General features: G+C 37.0%; 1 protein-coding gene across 1 annotated transcript in view; it reads right to left on the bottom strand.

The window, feature by feature from the left end:
- CEP152 (centrosomal protein 152) overlaps positions 1-23,735 on the bottom strand; it is a gene marked incomplete at both ends in the record, with an annotated part of 69,950 nt that overhangs the window by 39,986 nt on the left and 6,229 nt on the right. Inside the window, 10 exons of the mRNA XM_084240150.1 lie at positions 4,334-4,497; positions 5,220-5,311; positions 6,954-7,101; positions 11,475-11,675; positions 15,669-15,808; positions 16,821-16,961; positions 19,532-19,679; positions 20,711-20,989; positions 21,071-21,143; positions 21,366-21,469. Of these exons, the coding sequence (XP_084096276.1) occupies positions 4,334-4,497; positions 5,220-5,311; positions 6,954-7,101; positions 11,475-11,675; positions 15,669-15,808; positions 16,821-16,961; positions 19,532-19,679; positions 20,711-20,989; positions 21,071-21,143; positions 21,366-21,469 (1,490 nt within the window). The remainder of the gene's footprint in view (positions 1-4,333; positions 4,498-5,219; positions 5,312-6,953; positions 7,102-11,474; positions 11,676-15,668; positions 15,809-16,820; positions 16,962-19,531; positions 19,680-20,710; positions 20,990-21,070; positions 21,144-21,365; positions 21,470-23,735) is intronic.

Raw genomic sequence — 23,735 nt, forward strand, 5'->3', positions numbered from 1 at the left:
GTTATCTATCTGGAGAATACAAAACCACTAATTCAAAGGGAAATATGCTCTGCTATGTTCCACACAATATGGAACACTACTCAGCTCCTAAAAAAGATAAACTCTTGCCATTTGTAACAACAGGGATGGAATCAGAGGACATTATGCTAAGCAAAATAAGTCAAAGAGAGAAAGACAAATACCAAATGGGTCACATAAAGTCAAACTAATAGCAAACCATGTCAATTTGACTGTTTTATTGAAGCTGCCAGAGGGAGAAGGGGAAAAGAAGGGGCCAGAACAAAGTGAGGAGGGAGCTCAATGGACTACAGTGAAGAACTTTGGGTGATTTTATGGCATGTGCGGTGTGGTAACAATACCTTGAGGGGGAGATCCTATGCGTCTAAATTACAATAAAAATTGTAAGTCATTTTCATCTTGGTTATAAAGGAAAAAATGATGTAAAAAATATATAAAATTAAAAAAATAATAATAAATTGTAAGTCAATGTTAATCAGTAAAAATAAATAGAGAATAGTCTATTTTTAAAAGAGAAATAAATAATAGTCTCTAAGTTAATATTTTTACTGTTTTCAGTTTCAGGTGTCTTCGAATGAAATATTATAATATAAAAACGTCTGGATTATGGACACACACATATGCAGAGAGGGAAGAGGAACACTGGGTTTAATTTTTCAACATATAAAAGGAACTCCTGGTCTGAGTTTGATAGCTGGCCAGGGAGATACCCACATGGCACAGCAGACCTCTCCTGTCTCACCCACTGCTCCCCTTAGCAGTGTATTTCAGTAGATCTGCCTGTTCTGTTCCCCACTCTGTCTCTGGTGAATCCTCTCACCACCCCCAACCCATACCTCTGGACTACACCTCAGTTTTTCTACACAAAAATAAATAAAATTTTTTTAAATTGTTTAAAAAGAATGAGAGGAGCACCTTACAACACACTACATATTTATCAAATGCACAACTTTTGCATATGTAATCTGTATGGTACAAATATTTGTATACATAGATCTCATCTATTTCAACTACATCATTTATATAGAAATAGAAGGAAAAGATATACAATAACATAAGAAATAAAATATATTACAATATATCTTCCTGTGCTGTAAGACATGGTGAACTAACTTGAAGCAGAAATGTTTATTTTGCCTAGTTAACAAATTGCAAATCCCTCATTTCTTTTCCTGCTGAATGCTGACCACTGAAATGGCACATCATGTACTCCTTGAGAAAGCCAAGTCAGAGAGCAGAGAAAATTGCTTGCTAAAATAATTTTCTCTTTTTTCCCAAAAGGGAAAAAGCCAGCAGTGGTGACCAGTCCTGCATAAGGCTCACGACTGAACCCTTGGAAGTCAGTTCCCCTAAGTCCAAATAAACTGTAGTCCCTTATGAAGCCTGCTGAGAACACCAAAGGGAAAAAGCATTCCACTTGTTAAATGTTTATTATTTGAGCTTCACAGCCAACTATAATAAGGGAAAGGGGAAGCCGTCTGCAAGCTGCATGCAGATTTAGCTACTCAAATTCCATGAACGTGAAATAGAACACTGAAGCTGAATCTTTAAACTTTACTACTGAGTAGCTTGAGGCAGGTGGTGGTTGGGAATAAAAGTTTGGAGCCACTAACATTTGGGTCATTGATTTGAAAGCAGCTCAAGTCAACAAAGAACTAAAATTCTTGACACTGGGAAAAGTGTTGCTTCCTCTAAGAATCACAGTCTAGCCTCCTTCTGAACTGCAGAATTAAAATACAGACTCTCTAAAGCCTACTGATGAGCAAAAGCTTCAGGATACTTAGGTATTTGTACTGCATGGCATGGACCCTAAAACACAATAGCGAATAAACAGTCTCACTAAAAATAAAGATGGTGAGCTCAGTCTTAAACCATAAACCAGACCTATGAGCCAAATGCATCCGAAAAAGGTTTTCTTTAGCATGAATGCAACCTTTTCCAAATAACCCAGCTTTCATTCTTATGCCAAAAGGAATAGGTAATATCCCCTTGGACATCAAGCATAACATTTGGCACACAGTACTTACTTGCTTACATGTCTTCCTCTTTCCAGCCACACTAATGTAAATTCCCACTGGAAAATTTTGATCTCATCTTTTGTATTCTACCCCTAGATTCTTGCACAACATCTTCCAAATAGTAAATGCATAAGAATGTACATCCAGTATGCTACATTTAAAGGGTTGGCTATTATGTAAATATTTCTCCAACAGATTTTAATGACAGTAAAGTTCTAGATTCAAGTAGTAGTTCCTATATCATACAAGCACATGAGAAATTGTTCAGTATCACTATTAATAAGGGAAATCGAAATCAAAGCCACAGGGAAATATATCACCCCAGTGAGAATGGTCTATTTGAAAAAACAACAAATGTGGGCAAGGATTGGAGAAAAAAGAACACTCATCCACTGTGGTGGAAATGTTACTTGGTACAGCCTCTATGGAAAACATTATGGAGATACCTTAAAAAATAAAAATGGAAACACCATATAATCCAGCAAAACCTAGGTATTTACTCAAAGCATATGAAAACACTAATATGAAAAAAAAAAAATGTATGCTCTCCTATGTTCACAGCAGGATTATTCACAATTGCCAAGTCATGAAACCAACCTAAGCACCCAATGACAGACCACTGGATAAAGAAACTGTGGAAAATGTACACAGTGGAATACTACTCAGCTATTTTAAAAAATGAAATAATGCTTTTGGAGACAAATGACTGGACCTTGAGATGATTATGTCAAGTAAAATAAGTCACAAAGTGACAGACAGATGAGGATGGTTTTCTCTTATCTGTGGAATAACCAAAGAATACATACTGGCAAAGCTCATCAAAAACAATTCTTAGACTCTGGAAAAATATACTGGTTACCAGAGAGGACAGGGAAGAAGAGGCACAGAGCATAGGCATGGGGAGGTTGGGTAGAGGGCGAGGAAGGCATGTGCAAATATGGAGGAGTAAAATGTAACCCCAAAATGTTACTTAAATAGACACGTAAACAACTGAAAAATTAATTTAAAAAAGTACATCCTAGGGCCTCCCCTGTGGTGCAGTGGTTGAGCGCTGGGTTGTGAAGCTGCCCACAGCCTCTGCAGCGCCGGTTTGATCCCCAGCTGCTCCCCAGCCACCGGAGGAGGGTCCCACAGGCGAACAGACCTCTCCTGCCGCCCGCTGCTCCCCTCAGCAGTGTACTTCGGTCCTTCTGCCTGCTCTGCTCCGCACTCTGGCTCTGGTGAATTCTCTCACCCTCCCGCACCTCTGACTGTACCCAGTGCTTGTATAAATAAATAAATAAATAAAAATCTTTTTTAAAATAAATAAATAAATAGAATAAAAAAGTACATCCTAGTCCATTAGGGACCCTCTTGGTGCTTTGATGGTAAGCAATGTGTTACATACATTTGAAAAGGTATGAATCTGTACCATATATATATATATAGTATATAAGTATATAAGCATATATAGTATATAAGCCAACATTCCTTAATAAAACAATTTTTGTAATGTCCATCCTCCCTTTCACTCATCTTTTAAATGTTTAATGATACTTAAGTGTACTCGCTCTTCTGCAGCAAGCACTCCTCACCCTGTCAGTCCCTGAGGAATGATACAGCACTACCTTACATAAAATTACTGAAATAACTTGGATAAACAGTAGTCTAAAAGACAGAATCCCTATTTTCAAAGCAAAATCACAATAAGTAAAATCACATTAAGTTCTTAGAGAATTTCATGCCATTGATAAATGTCAAGTACCTGCTTTCAACTGTGTTAGCAGCTTCATGTTACTAGTAAAGCAAATTTTAACTAATCATTTTTGCTTTATTGAAGCTAACATGTTTTTTGTTATTAAAGACAATAATATCAATACTTAAAGTTTCTGTTCACTTCGATTTCAGATCATTTGCTTTTCATTAGAAATTCCCTACTTAATGGGCCTCTCCGGTGGCGCAGTGGGTTGAGCGCCACGCTGTGAAGCTGTCCACAGCCTCTGCAGCGCAGGTTCGATTCCCGGCCAGCCAGGGAGATACCCACATGGTGCAGCAGACCTCTCCTGACTCGCCAGCTGCTCCCCTCAGCAGTGTTTTCTGTCGTCTGCCTGTTCTGCTCCCCACTCTGTCTCTGGTGAGTTCTCTCACCCTTCCATGCCTCTGGCCTGTACCCCAGTTCTTGTATAAATAAATAAAATCTTTAAAAAAAAGAAAGATTCCCTAATTAGCTCATCACTATATGCCTGGTACTATTAGTTTACCATGACTATCAGTATTATCAGTGTAGGTTTTTCTACAGTTAACTATTTTTTTGATACCTTTTAATTTTGGGTTTTTTCCAGCTGACTTTTTTAATACCCAAATCCACATATGATTCACTGAGTTCTACATTTAATTCTCCTTCTGAGTCATTTGGGAGTACTCCTAGTTTCGTTGCAGATTCATAGAGAGAAATTTCATTTTTTAGTTCTGTCAATTCTTCCTAAAACACAAAAGAAATGAAAGTTATTTTTCTGTATGAAGAAATCAGTCTTCCTATCCATGCTTCTAAATTCATTTTGATGATCAATAAACAGAAGCTAGAAAGGCTTCTTCAGATACATGATTAAAAATAACCTTAAAAGGCCATCGTCTATCAGACTTTCAAATAAACTGACTGAACAAATGAATAAATGAACGAGAAAGCAAATAGTAGTGTTTCTCACACCTCCTTGCTTACATTTTGTCTCCAAGGAAAGTGTTCCTTAAACTATGAGGCTGACTACTTTTTCTTACTAAAATAGAGGAGAGAGCACTGCCAAGAATGTGTCGTCCTTTACTCTGCCAGTCGGGATAATACTGGAACTCTCCCTTCAGTGGAAAATGTAAGTCCAGCGGGTGAGAAGGTGAGAGCACAGCAGCTAAACTGAAGGTTTCCCACACCTGTAGGTTAAACGCATCTCTGGAGTGCATGGCTGCTGAGAGCACAGGGCTTGGGAAGGAGGTGGTGGGCAGACTGGCAGCAGGGGGCACAGTCCTCACTCTGCAATGAGACAGACCCGGCCTTGATTACCCAACTGTGTGGAAAGACTGTCAACAACTCTCCTGGGATGTTTGGAGATTATCTGAATTCCTCTTTTATAGAAAACAATCCAGGTTCAGAAAGGTGATGTAACAGTCACCTAATTCAGTTACCCGGAGTGTCTTCCAAGTGGCAAGACTCACCTGCAGAGCCTTGTTCATGCTTTCGCTCATAGCATGAGCTTTTTGTGCTTGCTGCAGCTGGAGCCGGAGCTGAGCCACCTCCTGTACTGAGCCTACGGGGAAAAGAATCATAAAATACACCAAATGTAAAGGGACAAAGTACCTGTCATATACAGAACAACTATAATCCATCGAGGCTAACAAAGATAGAGACCTACTTTATTACTTTTTTTATTATTTTTTTAGGAGCATAAAGATACATCCAGGGAGACTCAGAAACCATAAGTCTGGTCCAGACATTTCCAAGGTTTAGTACAGTTTCCCATATACCCTTGGAGAGTTTAAGACATGGGCTATTATAAACTTGCTCTGAATGAAGTCAGCCATGTCTACAGAACTGAACAAAACTTTAGTAGGAACATAACAATAAACTCATAGAAAACCAAAGAAAAAATTCTTTGGAGTCCATCTCTACCACCTAACAGAAAAATACATCTTGCTGCCTTTAGCTTCTTCTACTTCCAGCATCTCCACCCTCCACATGTGAAAGAAACTTACTAGGATTGTGCTTCTGAAACTTCAATAAACTAATATTTGAAATGTACCAAGGGAGATTCCCATTTTAAAGAGACATTATTAGGTGTCATTAAAGGAAATCAGCATCTGGGACATAGTTAAGCAAAGTAATGATGGCATATTATCCATATAAAGAAAATCATATTTTCTAAGCTTTTAATGCCAGGATTCCCTAAGAAATGTCAAGTGAAACAATAGAAATGGAGAGGATATAAATAGAACATGATACAAATGTTGCCTCCACTCACTCCCTTCCCCACCAAAACAAACACACAACTATGTAGGCAAGTCTTTGACTTGAGTGCTTTCAACTCTTGAAAAACCCAAACTCACACACATTGTACCAACAATCTGAATTGAGTTTCTTACGCCAATGTGACCTTCATATATCAGTGAAGGAATAAGCACTGTTTTCACAGTGTAAGTTACCAGCAAACAGGGTAGTTTTATCTGTACAATAGTGTCTGTGTAACCTGTGATTATTTATTGCCTTTTATTCTAATGTTTCATAAAAATCAGTAAAAAATAAAAATTAGTTAAAAATTAGTAAAATTAGTAAAAAGTATTTTACAAAAATTAGTGAAAAAAATTGAAATGAATACTAGGAAACATATCTTTCAAACTTAATACCATGGAGACCATACTAGAAATTTTACACAGGACAAAAATGTAACTAGATAGCTAGTCCGCTGTAAGAAGGAAAAGATATTAAAGAAGTTCTACAAAACGATAAAACTAAGTGATTGAAGACTGAGTCCAAAAAAGCAAATATAATGGGATTTCAAAATCAGTTTTCAGGGATGGTACCTACCTTATAACCTATATTTTATTGTCCTATTTTTATACCTTCAGCTTTGCATGTTTTCAGAAATGCACTGTACACCAAAGCAGGGACATGGCCATACACGTGCCCCATTTCACTTGAGGAAAATACATTCAAATGATAACAATGATCTTCGTGCAGCAGGATTATTGGTTATTTTTATTTTGTACTTAATACTTGCCTGTGTTTCCCAAATTATCTAATGAAATTGCACCATGCCTTTATACATGTATAATATGTTAAAAAATTGTCACCAGTTATCTTTTTTGAATTTATATAATTCACAGATCCTATTCTGTTCTCTCTGCCTGTCATACTCGCTTTCTGCAGAGACAATAGCCCCCGCAGACACCCACCTGAGTGCAATAAATTGGCACACTGCTTTTGACTCTCCTCTAGGCTTCTAGTTAGCCTGTTAATGATCTCAGTCTTCTCTAATTTGGTTGCTTCTTGATTCCTTTCCAGTTGTTTCACTTGATCTTTCAAACGACAGCAAACATCTTCCTAAGTAGAAAAAGTATTCAAGAAGCTATTTTCATGATTGGTTATTAAATAGTAAATAAACAATTATGATGCATAATTGACTTTTTATAAAATAATTTTTATAGAATTATAAAATTACATTTTAAGTCAAATGTAAGATAATCAGAGAGTAGCACCAACTCTGTTGTCAGCTTGCTTGCACAGGATGGGAGTGAGGAGCACAAACTTATATAGTTTTGAGTGAGCCACCAAATTCTTTTGTAATTATACTAACAAAGGTTGCATTTGAAGATATTTCTAAGGTCCTTTTCTGTTCTATATTCACAAGACCCTGTTACTCTAAAATTAATTTTATTCAAGCCAAGGAAATACATTACATTCTAATTTGCACCTTACACTGTCAGTATAAATATGTATACATATTTAGACCATTGAATTGTGGAATTTTTATGCCAAGATAGCAAGGAAACAGATAAACACAAGGAAACTGAGTCTAATCCAAATAGCCAAAGCTCCTACTACTTTCAGCAGCCAAAATTAATCTCTCCCTCTCTGAGCAGCTCTGAAACTTCATCTGTTTCTCTGCCATGCTTTTCTTTTTACCTTTTACATGTCTTATTTCTCTTAATAGTCTCTTTGAAGGTGCTTACCCACTACCTTCTACAAACTGAATGCTCCAAAGAAACACCTGAAAAATAAATGACAGAAAAAAATGTGTGTGTGCCACATGTGTGCACATGTATAATAAATAGTGATATACAGAAAATAGAGAACTTGTGTACAATATATTTAAGTTTCTTTAAGGAGAAAATGTGTTTGGAAGTGATGAGCCCCAAGTCCCAGTAGAAAAAAACATCGCCTCTCATTCAAAAAAGGATAGACAGACTGAATTCCAGACAAACAGCAGAACATGAAAAAGAAATAAATTAAGGTAACTGGGTAAAGTTGCCTGAAAAATTCATAATAAAATAAGTACCTACAGTGAAATGATTATCAAAAAAAGGCTCTGATACAGAGAGAAGGTTTTTGGTGCCAGATCTGTAGAAAGACCTAACAACCGGTAAGGCACTAATGATGATAACACAAGGTACTCCTCTCAAAAGGGGACTAACATATACATTCCCTTATACAGATGAAAGCTACTCTGAAGTCTATTTTAGCTTAAAAGCTTAAATTTTGTATTCTATTTCATAATGTAGCTATGTTTGCTTTAAATTTTTTCTACCAAATTTTTGAGCAAAATGAAGCTTCTGGAAACAAATGCATGTTTATTCAACACTGCAAACCTCTTGGCATACTGCTGCTAATTTCCAACCAGCTTGAGAAGCATGGTTCTGAAGCACCACAGTAACACGGCAAACACAATGAATGAGCTCATAATAATGACAGTGTGAACATGTGTGCAAGAAGAGTTATAGAGACAAGTAACAGCTATGTGCTGGGGAGTTTCCAGAAGTTTTTAGTAGAGAATGGGAACTGACCAAAAAGTTCAAGAAAAGATAGATATTTAAAACAATGTAAAAGAAAGGCAGACTGCGGCAATAACGTAACTATATGTAACAACCAACTGAGCCATGTTATTTCCTGATGACAATTCAACAAAACATTCTGTTCACCTATCTTTGCCATGATTAGCTCAGTTCAAGATGGATAAAGTCACACATATGTTAAGACTGAATGATTTAAGTGTGGTGATAACGAGTAAATAGAACTGAACAAATTTCTAGTTGCACAGAAAAATGAGGAACAGGCCACACACACACAGAGGTCTATGGGCATCTCTTGGCCACAAGAAAGTGTTTAAAGTGGAATCTTTAAAAATAATGTGCAAGGAAAAGTAGAAAGTCTTGATATAGAAACCAAAGTCCAAGACTTCACCAAAAGCTAAAGTTTTCAAGAAGACAAGAATGACAAAAGGTTTTATACAATATCATCAGGCTAATCAGAAACCTTAGAAAGGAAACATCTGTGAATGAGAGAAGTAGAAGGCAGCTTGGAGGAGTAATTGCCATTTATCTTTCCTGTCATGCTAAAAAACACAAAAGGAACTCAGTCAAAGTAAAAACCCTTCAAATATGTTGTGTGTGCGCTATTTCCTGCCCAGAAAAAGAAATGGCTTAAGGAAAACACTAGATTAATATAATTTTATAAGCCACATATTTCTCAAAATATATTACACAAATAGCAAAAAAATAATCAGATTGTTACTCCTCCCAGTACATGTAATTAGACAATTCCTGTGTTGAATTTTATCTTTCAAATTAAATATGTTTGTAACCTGTTTATATCCTGATGTTTAGTTGTTGCTCAAGAAAAGTGTGTTGAACAGATGAAGGAATAGGACTCATCTACAATGTAGTTGTAATCTCTTCCCACCAGGTGCAACTTTTTCATAAAGCAGTGATTTCAACCTTCTGCACAAAGAGAAGCATGAATTTCTTGGAAAACCTGAATAATCTCATGGGTCTTCTCCACAAAACTGCCAAAAGAAAATCACACCCACAATTTCAGAGGATTCATTGAAATTCAGTGGATTTCAGAGGAGTCACTGAAATTCAGAGGATTCATTGAAATTCAGATGCCAGGTTAAGAACCTCTGTAACCAGCAAAACTTGCTGTGTGTAGACACCTACTCTGTCAACACTGCATCTGTACAATACATAGGTCCACAGCTTGTATGGCTGCATGAGAGCCACTCAGATCCTAGACACTGGCAAATTTATTCAACCCATCTGCTCAATTTTATGTTATTTGAACCATGCTACTATTTCCAAGAGTGTGTGTGAATATTCTTTGTAATCTGTTGAATAGAATGTAGTGGGGAAAGGTTTATTTGAAAGGGAAATATTTTATACCTCTTTAATAAATTGTGTAAAGAAAAAAGGCAAGGAGTTAAAATACAGCATGTATGTATGTATTTTATGTAAAAATATCTAAATCAACAGTCTCTATATAGAAGGCACTCATGCATTTTTCTAATTCCTGGTTCATTTTTACATCTTTCCAGTCACGGATCTCAATTTGGATTCTGATAATACAGATTGACCTCTTATTAAAGATACTGCTGAGAATTGATAGTAAATTGACAGACAAAAGGGAGTCCATTAAAAAACACAGCCAGAATGAAAAGACACAGGCACTGTGGAATCACCATTTTGCAAAGGAGTTATGCAATTATATATGGAGGCTAACATCAAGGCTATGCTGTTTACAATTTAAAAATCAGTCACAGAAAGTACTGTGGGAAAAGATCTTAACACTTTCAATTTATGGTTCAGGTGTCTGAAGCCAAGTCAGCACAGAATCAAGACTTTCTTCTATGCTGTAGACTAGGGTTCTTCTATTGAAGCGGGCAGGGCTGTGTGGGGGTGGTGAGAATAGAGAAGAGGGTGGGTACAGAGGTGGAACTAGGAATTCCTTCTGGCGCTTCCCCATGTAATTGTGTCTAAGTCTGCAGAAAATGGTGAGATCCTCAAACCAGCATGGAAAAGCCACCACACTCCATTCCTCATCATCCAAGGAGGACCAGTCTCTAAGTTCAGCTAACTTGAACACTACCACAACACCACAGCTAAAATTAATAAAACTATTTCAAACTCTACTTGTTTAAGCATGATATAAACTCGGGTTTTCAATCATTTGGCATAGCCTTGGTCATTTTCCCACCCTGATTAAATGCACAATATTTTTCTATATAAAAAATAAAAATATATGAGAAAATAAGTCTAATAATAAATACTCATATAAATACATATAAAAGTAAAATGGTATACAAACAATTATTATTGCCAATAATGCAACCTTTTATAGCTCTACCAAATCATGGAAAAATTAGAAACAGCTGTATAAATAAGAAAGAACAACCCAAGTTAGGATGAATTTTAACTGTGGTAGGATTTTCCACACCCTCCCATCATATTTTTCTTCTCCCTTCCCTGTGTATTAAATTAGTTCCGAAATTACATTAAGAAAAATGTACTCCAGGCCTCCCTGGTGGTGTAAAAGGTTAAGCACAGCACTGTGAAGCTATCCACAGACTCTGCAGTGCAAGTTCGATCCTCGGCCAGGGAGCTACCCACATGGCACAGCAGACCTCTCCTGACTCACCCGCTGCTCCCCTCAGCAGTGTATTTCAGTCAGTCTGCCTGTTCTGTTCCCCACTCCGTCTCTGGTGAATCCTCTCACCCCTGCACCTCTGGCCTGTACCCTAGTTCTTGTATACATAAATAAATAAATCTTTTAAAAAAAAATCTTTGGCTTTTAAGTATTACTTGCAATCTAACATCTACTGCAAACATCCAGTGTTTCTATATTGGCAACCACACTGCGTCAGGGTCAAAAAAAAAAACAGCTTTACTTGTTGGCAACAGTTGCTCATTTGAAATCATCCCAACCTGTTCCTTAAGTGCAGTGACTGTACCATCCAAGTTCTTTTGTAAGGACAACACTTGCTCTTCATACTTCTTGGTGAGGCCTGTGACAATGCTCTGATGCTGTTCTCTGGCACGCTGAAGTGATTCAGAATGATGAAGATCCAGCAGCTGTTGCTTCACGCTTTCCAGAGCCACTTCAGTTGTCCTGCACTTCTTAATCATCTAGTAAAATACACAGAGATCCATGTTCACAGTATGCTCGGGGCCTGAGCATACAGTAACTCTAAAATAATCAAGTATACTTCAGTGATAGTAGAGAAGAGGGGTTTCCCCACCGTGACTCTTGTTCCTGAAGCTTCTCTAGCTGGGGCCTACCCAGCCCATAGTTGTTAAGAATGCTAATCACTGAGTAAATTAATTTTGTAGTTACCCGAGGAGTGTGAAAGAGGATTTTATGCAGCATGATGGCAATGTGGGCATCAGGCAAGGAATATGGGGCTACTATACAGGTCCCAGCACTATTTGCATTGCTCTGTGAGCAAAGTGTGTGTGTGTGTGTGTGCTGGGGAGGGGGGGACACATAATCAATTGTTAGGTCATAAAAATATGACTTAGTTTCTTGAAAAACTGATGATATCTGTCAATGGCCACTCGCTGAAAACAAAGTTTTGAATGTTATAACTGTACACGTGTTGCAAAATAATGGCATAAGAAGCTAAAGAATGGCTCCCAAAAGATGTCTATGCCCTAGTCCCAAAAATCTGTGAATACATTGTTATATGTCAAGGGAACATTAAAACTGCAGACTGCGGGCCTCCCAGGTGGCACAGTGGGTTGAGCGCTGCATTGTGAAGCTGTCCACAGCCTCTGCAGCATCAGTTTGATTCCCAGCCAGCCAGGGAGATACCCACATGGCGCAGCAGACCTCTCCTGCCGCCCGCTGCTCCCCTCAGCAGTGTTTTCAGTCAGCCTGCCTGTTCTGTTCCCCACTCTGTCTCTGGTGAATCCTCTCACCCTCCCCTGCCTCTGGCCTGTACCCCAGTTCTTGTATAAACAAATAAGTCTTTAAAAAAAAAAAACAAAAAAGACTGCAGACTAAATTGAAATTGCTAATCTTGACCTTACAAGGAGAGTATCCAGAATTATCTGGGTACACCCAGTGTACCCACAGGGTCATTAATAAAGAAAACTGAGGCAGAAAAGGCAGACCATGACTTCTGGCTCAGAAGGTGGAAATGGCTGCAAACCAAGTAACACAGGTGGAACAGAAGTTGGAAAAAGCAAGAAAATAGATTCTCCCCCTTGTGTCTCCAAAAGCAACACAGGCCTGCGGACACCTGGCACTTAGCCCAGTGAAATCCATGTCAGTCTTCTGACCTCCAAAATTGTGAGGTAATAAATTTATGTTGCTTAAAACCACTAAATTGGTAATAATCTGTTACGGCAGCTATAGGAAAGCAATATACCTGGTGATTCTGTGGCTTTAAATTTTTTATTTATGCTACTTTATTTTCTATAAATGTAATTTCTAGCTCATAAAGAGACTACAAAGTTATAACCTTTTTACTACATAAAAGCAATTCAACTTTTTAAACATAGTAAGTAGCAGCTTTCTCGAAAAGTTAAAAAGTCTAATAATCTACGTTACACGTAAAAATTAAAATTTCAAGTGAGACTTATTTATTTCAATACTAGTTTGTTGTTCAGGAAATAATCTGGACACTTCAAGCCAGAAAGAGTTCTAAGCACTTAGGAATATAATGACAAGATCCACACTCTTAATTTGTGATGGAGAGAGATCAAGAGCCAATGACAGGTTTAAAAAAAAAAAAAAGGAGAGAATTTCAGATAGTTACAAAAAAAGAATAGGATATGGCATGGAAGAGAAAGAGGCATACGGAGTTATGTGCTCCCTTAGAAATACGGTGGATGGAAACTTCTCTCTCAAAAGGTAACTTTTTAGCTGAGATCTGACAGGTGAGAAAGAGCCAGCAGACCTGAGGCAATAGTGCTTGAACTCTTCCATTAAGTCATCCTCAGAACTACGCACAAATCTCATCTAAAACCAAACTCAGTATTTTACAGTCACTTTCATTTTTAACTGCCCTCTTTCCCCTCTCCAAAATGGCATTAGTCTCATGAATCACCCACCACCAGGACTGACTACCAATGACTTATGACTATTTCCAACAAAAAAATAGTTATCTCATTAACAAAAGAATGTGCTGTAATTTCAAAGGCAAGTGTACCACGGTCAAAGAATTTAGGTTCTGATGCTTTGTCCACAACCCGTTTTGCAACCTTGGGTAAGTAACTTAACCTTTCTAATACTCAGTTAACTCATCTATGAAATGGTAGACACAATGCCTTGCTAATCAAAATTGCAACAAGATTTTTTACCAAAAAAAAAAAAAAGAAGTTGGAATGTAATCTGGTTCAGACTCTATGAAAAACAATATGGAGATACCTTAAAAAAAAAAAAGAAATCCCATGTGATCCAGCAATACCTCATCTAGGTATTTCACCAAAGAAAAAGAAAATACTAATACAAAAAGGCTTATGAACACCTGTGTTCATAGCAGTGATTTCCATAATTGCCAAGTCATGGAACCAATCTAAGTACCCACCAACCAATAGAGAAATTGCGGAATATAAACTCAATGGAATACTGCTCAGCAACTTAAAAAGATAAAACTGTGCCTTTGGTACAAAATGTGAGATGAACATGCTAAGTGAAATAAATCAGAATGTGAAAGACAGATAATGATGGTTTTCACTTATATGTGGAACACAAATAGCCAATAAAAGCATATACAAGTTCCCAGCAGGAAGGGTGGGGGGCGTGGTAAGAAGGGGTAGGGTAAGGACAGGGATAAGGCACTGGCACAGGAAGTTCAGTAGAGTGAGGGAAGCACATGCGCATATATAAGAGTAAAAATGTAAACCCCAAAGTTATGTAGACAAGTAAACAGCTAACAAATTTAAAAGAAAAACAAAAACATGCATTGATTCTCAGGATTCACAAAGAGAAACTGCTAAAAACAACTACAAAATTTTTTAAGAATATTAAGTCTAGTCCTGGCTTACAAATTTCAAAATACATCATAAAGCTATAGTCATAATAGTATCAGAGCAAGAATAGAGAAATACATAAGAAAAAAATATATAGACTAGGCCAGTTTTAAACAGCAAGATTCACTCAACATACACTGACCACCTGTTCTGTGCTAGATGCTGGGTTTAGGTGGTGGAGCTGGCAGGATGAGAGCAACCCGTTCTTGCCTTCAAGATGCTCTAAGTCTATTATATTTGTTGACTTTCTATTTGTTACAATAGATGTGACCTTCCTGCCTGGATAAAAACGCAGTGGAGACTTAGGAAATGAAAACTCAGGAGCAGGGACTTATTAATCAAATGAATGGAAAAGGCATTCCAGAGAGATGAGACAGCACATATAAGCACACTAATCAACAAACAGTAAGGAGAAAGAGTAAGAGGACAGGCAAGGATCACATGGCATCAAATGGCCATACTTTGTCCCACAGGTATTGTGGGGTCATGAAGGACTTTAAATAAGGCAACGAACGGCATAACTATATTTGAGAAAGATTATTCAGAAGGTCATAAGAGAGAATTTGAGGAAGGGGTAAAAGATCGACTAACTAAGAGACTTTGTAAAAGATGGTAAAATCCGGGACAGAGGAGCAGAGGACCTGAGATATCCAGATTTCTGGAATGGTGACCAAGTGGAAGTAGCACTACTCCTTCAAGGTAAAGGAAGGGAAACTAGGCTTGTGCTGGAAGAAGATACAAACTTCAAAGTTGTTCTAAATTTAATCTTGTCCATAGTTTTGTTAAACAAACTTATCACTGTAATAAGTAACTTGACCACAATAATCAAGATTAATATTGGGCCTCCCCGGTGGCGCAGCAGTTGAGCGCTGGGTTGCGAAGCTGCCCGCGGCCTCTGCAGTGCCGGTTCGATCCCCGGCTGCTCCCCCGGCCACCGGAGGAGGGTCCCACATGGCGCGCAGACCTCTCCTGCCGCCCGCTGCTCCCCTCAGCAGTGTACTTCGGTCCTTCTGCCTGCTCTGCTCCCCGCTCTGGCTCTGGTGAATTCTCTCCCCCTCCCGCGCTTCTGACTGTACCCAGTGCTTGTATAAAATAAATAAATAAATACATCTTTAAAAAAAAAAAAAAAAGATTAATATTTACCTGTTCTTCATTGACTTTTAATGCTTGTATTTGGGTCTCCAGTGCTTTTATTTGTGCTTCAAGCTGTATCTCTCTTTCTTTTCCATTCTGAAAGAGTTTCTGTGATTCTTGGAGGCTAAGGGTCAAACCATCCTTTTCATCTATGGCATTAAAATGTTTATATAAATAATACATGCAATCCCAGTTGCCACAGTCCCTATTATATATCAGATCTATATCAGATATAAATGTTGTATTCAATTCAAATGAACTTTGGTGGATTTAAAGAAATTGAAGGAGTAAAAAAAAAAAAAAGCATGCCCAAGTAACACCCAAAACACTATAGAGAACCAGAAACAGTTCCTTCAAAAGTTATACTGTAAATTTTTTGGAACTAAAAAATATTTCCTAACAATGATTTCAGCATTTATGTACTTGAGAAGTTACATAGATGTGACAAGCCCTGCTAATCAAAGGAAGAATCTGAGGATTCACTGCTTCTTAAATATACTTACAATGAACTTTTAAATTCACCCAGTTTTAAACTCTTCCCACATACTTTACTGTAACAGTTCACAAGCTCTTCCCTCAAAATAAATTTTACAGAAAGAGACCTTTTCACTATCAATTAAGTTTGAAAAGCACTGAAGTTCAGTCCCAAATTATTCTACAAATTAAAGTCCAACACTGACCAAAATGACAGATAGCACGAAGAGTAAGCAGTAACAATTTGAATCTGTATTTACACTATGTGTTTCTCCCAGCTATGGCACTGTTCCTCCTGGCGCTCCTAAATAAGTTCAGGGTCACTAACTCTTACTTGGATTAAAACATCATGCTAATTTTTAGGCTCAGAAATGTATTACAAACTAAACACAAGTCTTTCTGGGAAGTGGAATACTTCATCCAAAATAAACTCCATAAGGAATCAACTTTCAGGACAGAATGCTGTTAGTAATGTTCATTGATTCTTACAGTCTAAGAGAAAGAAGATAAGGGGGAAATTTAAGATATTTCAGGATAAGGTGTCAAAAGTCTTGGGTTTTTGTTTTGCTCTGATGAGTCCTTGACCAACTGTGTCAATTTTCTAACCTTCATATTTTAACAAAGCAACTGGAAACAAGGTATCTCATGTGCCTCATAAATCACAGTACCCAATACTGGTTACCTTACCTTTGATCATCAGAAGTTGGTGATTTAGATATCTTATTTGACGCTCACGTTCGTTTAACTTTTCAACTAAATTGTCTAGTTGTCTCTCTTTTGCTTTGTTAAGAACCTTAAGCTGAATAATCTGCATATTTTCTGAAGAATCTGCTTTGGAGTGAAAGACAATTTATTAGATAAAAGCATTCAAAAATTTTAAAAAAATTCCAAAATGAAAATGAGTAGTTTAGACCAGTGTTTTTCAAACTGTTGATGCTCACTATGGTCTCATGAAATTAATTCGATGGATTGTGAACAGAATTTTTTTAAAAAATGAGATAGAATATAATACATCAGAGCATATCATGCAGTACAAAATAAGTGTGATCTTGTGAAACTTGTTTCAGTTATGTATACTTACTTATATCCATAAATGTTATAGACCATGTCATCACATTAAAAAATGTACTTCTTTTTATGGTCACTCCAGGAAAGCTTATGAAGAGTCACTGATTTAAAGTATAATTGTGATCACTACCACAATGACTAATTAAAAATAAATACATACCAATTACAATAAAATAGAGTTCTACATGCTCATAAAATTGGAAACATGTCCCAGCTTCTATAAAACAATTTCTAAAAAAACCTTCTAGATATCATTCTCAAAATATTTTAAATAACAGCGGTAATTACATTGTACTCATATTCATGCTGGCACATAGCTGCTTTTTAATTAATTAAAAAAGTGACTAATAAATAATTTTGAAGTCTTCTTTCACAAATGATTAAAGTCATTTTAGGGATTACCAAAGAAGTGATCAGGGGAAGAAAAAAAAAAATGGATGGTAGGATGAGGATAATGCTTCAGTGACACAACGACAAATATTCCTCATTTTCTAATGGAACAAAGCTTCTACTTCCTAGCAATTAAATCTACCCTTTTTGAAAAAAGATATGATTAAAACAAAACAAATAAAATTGAAGACCATAAGCTCTGTTACCAATCAAACTGCCGGGGCTTAGAGCAGGACTAAGGTTTGGATCACTAAATTCAGCACCACTGTTACTTAATTAACTTAAAAGTGTCAAATTTGGGCAAGTGTGCAATGGACTTAAACAAAAAATAAGTGAACTAGATAAAATGCACATCATTTAAGAAACAGATAGAAGGTGATAGAAGCAGAAAGACCAGAAGACGTAAATGTGACCGAACACGGGAGCTCAAGAGTCAACTCCAAGATGTCAGGCCACAGATGTGAGGTTCATTTACTCAACCAAAAACCAGTTATGCCACACGTGCCATCTACTTCCTCCTCAACTTGTTCACAAAAACCTATGAGCAAAGAGAGGCCACCTCTATATTTGCCACTGACTCCTTCTGAAGAAAGATCTGGCCTCCCCTAGAATAAACCTGTGGCCCTGGCATATGATGGAAGCAGCACTAGGCAGTGAGAGCAGCAAGTCCTCTTTTTTTCTTTGGCCTAGCCCAGGACACTTGGAACACCCAGGTTGACTTTTCCCCCATTCTTCAAAGGAAAAAAACACTCGCCAACCTACTGGAGGATCATACCAGCCCTTAACCATGCACAATAATTAGAAGTTATTTCAGGCCAGTGACAATAAAAGCTGGACATATGAAAACACAAATTCATATTAGTCACAGCACATTGTTTTTGACATTTCATCTCAAAATTCTCTGCTAGAAAAAGACACTCTTCTCACTCTCATATAGTATATCACACATTTACTTACGAAAGAAAACATTTGTAAAGTACCACATGACTAAACCTGAGCTATCAGCCTACTTTAAATTCTGAACATGAAGTAATTTATATCAGAGTTGCTTAATTATTGCACTAAAACTCTAAAAATAAAAAGTTAACATAATGCCTAAATCATTAAATTACATTTCTATATAATGAAAGTCTATGACTGAAGTGAAAACTATTTCATTTTCTAAATTAGATTTGTTAGAAAAAGAAGAAACAGGGACTCCCTGGTGGCACAGGGGTTAAAGTCTCAGCATTATAAAGCCATTGGCAGCCACTGCAGCACGAGTTCGATCCCTGGCCAGGGAGCTAACCCACATGGTGCAGCAGACCTCTCCTGTCTCGCCCTCTGCTCCCCTCAGCAGTACATTTCAATAGACCCATCTGTTCTGCTCACCATTCCGTCTCTGGTGAATCCTCTCACTCCCACCCCCACCCCTGCACCTCTGTCCTAAACCCCAGTTCTTATATGCCTAAATATATAAAAATAAATCTTGTATAAATAAAATAAATCTTAAATAAATAAATAAATCTTTGGGAAAAAAGAAAAAGATGAAAGAAATAAAAAGTCTTAGCAAACTAGAATGACTGAAATAATACAATTCAGAAATATTTCTTTCAGTTTTTTATCATGGGAAATTTCAAATACATAAGAAGGTAGAGAGAAGAGCACACGAATCCCATAAATTCATTGGTCCTATTCAACAATTATGGGCTCATGGCCAGTCTTGCTTAATCTGTATCCTTCCCAACATTACCCCCCAACAAAGGATTATTTCAAATAAGTCTTTGGCTTCATCTCAGTTTATTCATAAATGTTTCAGGCTATATCTCAAAAATAAGCATTCTTTGAAAATTACGAATCATAATTCGATTATTGCACTTAAGAAAAAATTCTCAAACACATCTCAAAATGTTCAACATTTTTTCATGTTACTAAGACATAAATACAAACTCAATACATACTTTCATTAACTCCTAAAAATTGTTGCTGCAGGTCTTCAAATGTTTCGCTTCCTGCGACTTCTTGGGTTGGTGAGCCATTATTCTGGACAGAAGACTGATAAGGTTTATATGTCACTTTATATGGTTCCAAAGCTTGACAACTGGGACCTTGTGATGTACCAAATGGCTATTATAAAATGGTAAATGAAATTAATAATTAGGAATTGGACTTTTCTTCAAAAATTATCTGAAATAGACACCTTAATTTGGGTATTCAACTTAATTGTGGTACGGTGACAAAATTTATACACATATATTTGCATAAAAATAGAACTCATATAAGACTGCTAATTAAACATCTGCAATATATAATTTCACACATCTTAATTTTCATCATGCAAAGGGCCATAACACTCAAGAATTTCAATTAGATTGCACATAAAAATTTAAGAATGATTTAGATGATGCCAAAATCTTGGAAACATAAAAATGCACAAATTTAATAACAAGAACATATTATTCAAAGCCTCATATTTGATACTCAACCACTTGTGGAATGAATAATATTCTATAGAGAAAGAATTAAGTAAAACTGGCCACTTTAAAAGTACCAAAATTTATTCTGTCATTGCATGACACAGAAAGAATAGGTATCACCAAAATGAGTTTTCATGGTCATTGAAAAAAGCTAAGAAGACACTAACTATACCGGAAGGTCTTACTTAATTATGAGTTTCTTTCCTTAATATATACGCTGTCTACTGTGATATCATCACAAAACAAAATGTTAGTTTTGAATTGTTTGACCTAAAATTTGTTCTAAGGGTGGTGAGCTAGAAAATCAAGAAAACTAAATGGAGTCATCTACACATACTTACAGCTTTCAAACTATATCAAGATACTGAACACAGATTCTCACCTGAGCATAGTGAAGTGCTAGAAGCCAGAAACAGCAGTAAAGGATGGTTATTCTTTGACAGACTTAACTTTTAGTGTTCAATTAACTATTTCCAGAAAGCTTCCATTTTAAATCCCTGAACTAAGATCATGACTGCATTAGATTTGTGAACATAAAACAGCATGAGCCTGAATAAATGTTCTCTCAGAAATTTTTGCACTTACCATTGCTTAAATACACACAGACAAGCAAAAGCAAGCACACACATACTCAAATTCTTCAAAGTTAAGTTCTCACAATACCTGAAAATGATTCCTCTGGGTATCTGAAAACTGAATTACATTGCTTGGTTGGCTATTAAATTCTTGCTTCTGGCCATTGGTATATGGCCTAAAGTTTTCAGGAAGGTGGTATAAATCAGTCTGTTCATATTTGCTAGGAGGACTATAGCCACTTCCACCTTCATCTCCAACTTCTTCAGGATGGTATCCAGCATGCTGGTCTTCAGTTTTACCTTGATTCTCTTCCCAGTCATTGCCACTTTTATTTCCAACATATAAACCCTGAATCTCACTGTACTCCTATCAGAAAACAAAAGTAAGACAAAAGTACTATGATCTACTCCCACCCTCATCAAAGTCATTATCACAATAGATACTTACATTTACATTTTGAGATTTGGGCAGCACTTGATGCTCATTCCAGTTCATTTCCAAATGCTCTGAATGATGCGGTCTTGAGAAAAATCAATACTTTAGATTTAGAGTCTATCATTTATTTGCATATAGATATCACAAGAACCCCAAGACGCTAATAGCTTTCCCTCCAACCTTCACCTACAAGCTAAAGAATGAGTCTATAATCTTATAAGCACATGCATTATTTACCTGCAGAAAATGCAAAGAAAGAGAATTATAGAATTGCAATATACAAATGAAAGGGATCCAAGGTCCTTACTCTCCCTCTGTGCTGTCCTCACTGCAGTCCGAATAGTGGAGCTCAGGGGAGGACAGGTCATCATCCAGCATATCATGAGGAAGGTCTGTGAGTAACTGCTGCAACTGAGACAGGAGAGCCAGCGTCACCATCACACTGATTTCAACATGAGATGCCAAAGCTGCCTCAGAAAGAGTTGTTTTAACTATAGAAGTTACTAATTTCTCCATTTCATAAATTTCTTAAATTCAATGCAAATTATGTTCATCATCTCATTTGGGGATTTACATAAGAATTACTTTTAGGGCCTCCCCTGGTGGCGCAGCGGTTGAGCGCTGGATTGCAAAGCTGCCCCTAGCCTCTGCAGCGCCCAGGCTGCTCCCCAGCCACCAGAGGAGGGTCCCACATGGTGCGCAGAACTCTCCTGTTGTGCCCACTGCTCCCCTCAGCAGTGTACTTTGGTCCTTCTGCCTGCTCTGCTCCCCGCTCTGGCTCTGGTGAATTCTCTCACCCTCCCGCGCATCTGACTGTACCCAGTGCTTGTATAAATAAATAAATAAATCTTAAGGAAAAAAAAAAAAGAATTACTTTACATAAGATTTACATATTAAATTTACTTATTTTCTACAAAGATCTTCGATTTAAATACAGGTACATTGCAAAAGAATTTTAAAAAACTTCTCTATGGAAACACAGCAAGTTGTAACTATTATATTATCACAGGGCAGACTTGAATCTCAGAATCATGTTCCACCAGTAATGAGGCCTTAGGACTTGACAGTCAGACATTCCCCAGGGAATCTGAGTAGCCACATGTAATTGGCCCAGGTGGGGAGAATAGCAGCAGCAGCAACAGGTGGCCTAGAAGTCCTTAAAAGCTCTAGTAATATGATAAAAGCCTCTTGGGGAATAAATAATTAGTAGACAGTTGTCTTATTCCAACGATAAAAAGATATACAATATCCTGCTTCTGTAAAACAGCTGAGTAAAAGAAGAGCGGGGGGATTCAATTTTGTAAAATAGCATTCTCAAACGCGTAATTCTAAATCTGACATACAAGCATTTGACTTCACTCTCCAAACTTTTTCTAGAAAAATGAAATCTTTAGCTTTCTATCTATAAAATTAGGTAGAATAAATTGAAGATAAACTGTGATAGAGATGAATGTGATAGTATAATTTGCTGAACTTCAATATTTCCCTTAACTTCCAATATAATGTCTTTACATTTGTAACAATCAAATGATTCTAATATTATCTTACCCAACAGTAGGGACAGTGCTTATCACAACTTCTCTTTAAGAAGTCAAGCACCAATTAAACTAACAAGTTGGCTGAATCATTCCACAGTACATAAACCAATCCCTTAAAATGACTCAATGATTGAATTTTTAAAGATATTAAATACTCTTTAAAACCTTAGTGAAAACAAAGCGATATTCCTTAGTCTATGGCAAGGTTTTCCCACTCTGTCATTAGGTTTAAAAAAAATTGAAATGGGGCCTCCCTGGTGGCGCAGCGGTTGAGCACTGGGTTGCGAAGCTGCCAGCAGCCTCTGCAGCGCCAGTTCGATCCCCGGCTGCTCCCCGGCCACCTGCGGAGGGTCCCACATGGCGCACAGACCTCTCCTGTCGCCCACTGCTCCCCTCAGCAGTGTACTTCGGTCCTTCTGCCTGCTCTGCTCCCCGCTCTGGCTCTGGTGAATTCTCTCACCCTCCCACGCTTCTGACTGTACCCAGTGCTTGTATAGATAAATGAAGAAAGAAATAAACAAATCTTTAAAAAAAAAAATTGAAATGTAGTTACAAAACATCTGAGTATTATGTTTATAATCAAAAACTTTCTTAAACTATATATAAAGTTAAAATATTACAAGAAAAATACTTCTTCACTCTCAAATATATTTCTGCTACTCATTCTACATTTTAAACAGTTTTCTCAATTCATCTGGTTCTCTAAAAATGAAAAAAAGAAAGATATTCTATTCCAAAAAAACCCCATCTTCATCATAATATTTTGACACTAATATTAACAACCAAGATCTTGACATATTGGCCACCTGCTCATGCAGGGTAGCTGAAAAAACCTTTGTGAGAATTAGCAATATCAGAGTTACCTCAATATATAAAGAATAAGAAGCAACAATAAAAGCAAAAGACATCAACACATCAGTACACTATGGGCCTCAAGTGAAAGGTAGGAAAGTGATTTTACAAAGACACCAAATATACAAAGAAACAAACATCTGAGAGATCTTTTACAAGTCCAACCTGCTTTGTCTGTAACTACACATCACTGCTTTAATGAAAAGGACTACTTGCACATGTTACACAGGAATAAATAACAACAAAATAAATCTTTATACTTACATCAAGTAAGGACGCCTGAACAG

This window comes from Talpa europaea (genome assembly GCF_964194135.1).
Source record: "Talpa europaea genome assembly, chromosome: 8".
NCBI lineage: Eukaryota > Metazoa > Chordata > Mammalia > Eulipotyphla > Talpidae > Talpa > Talpa europaea.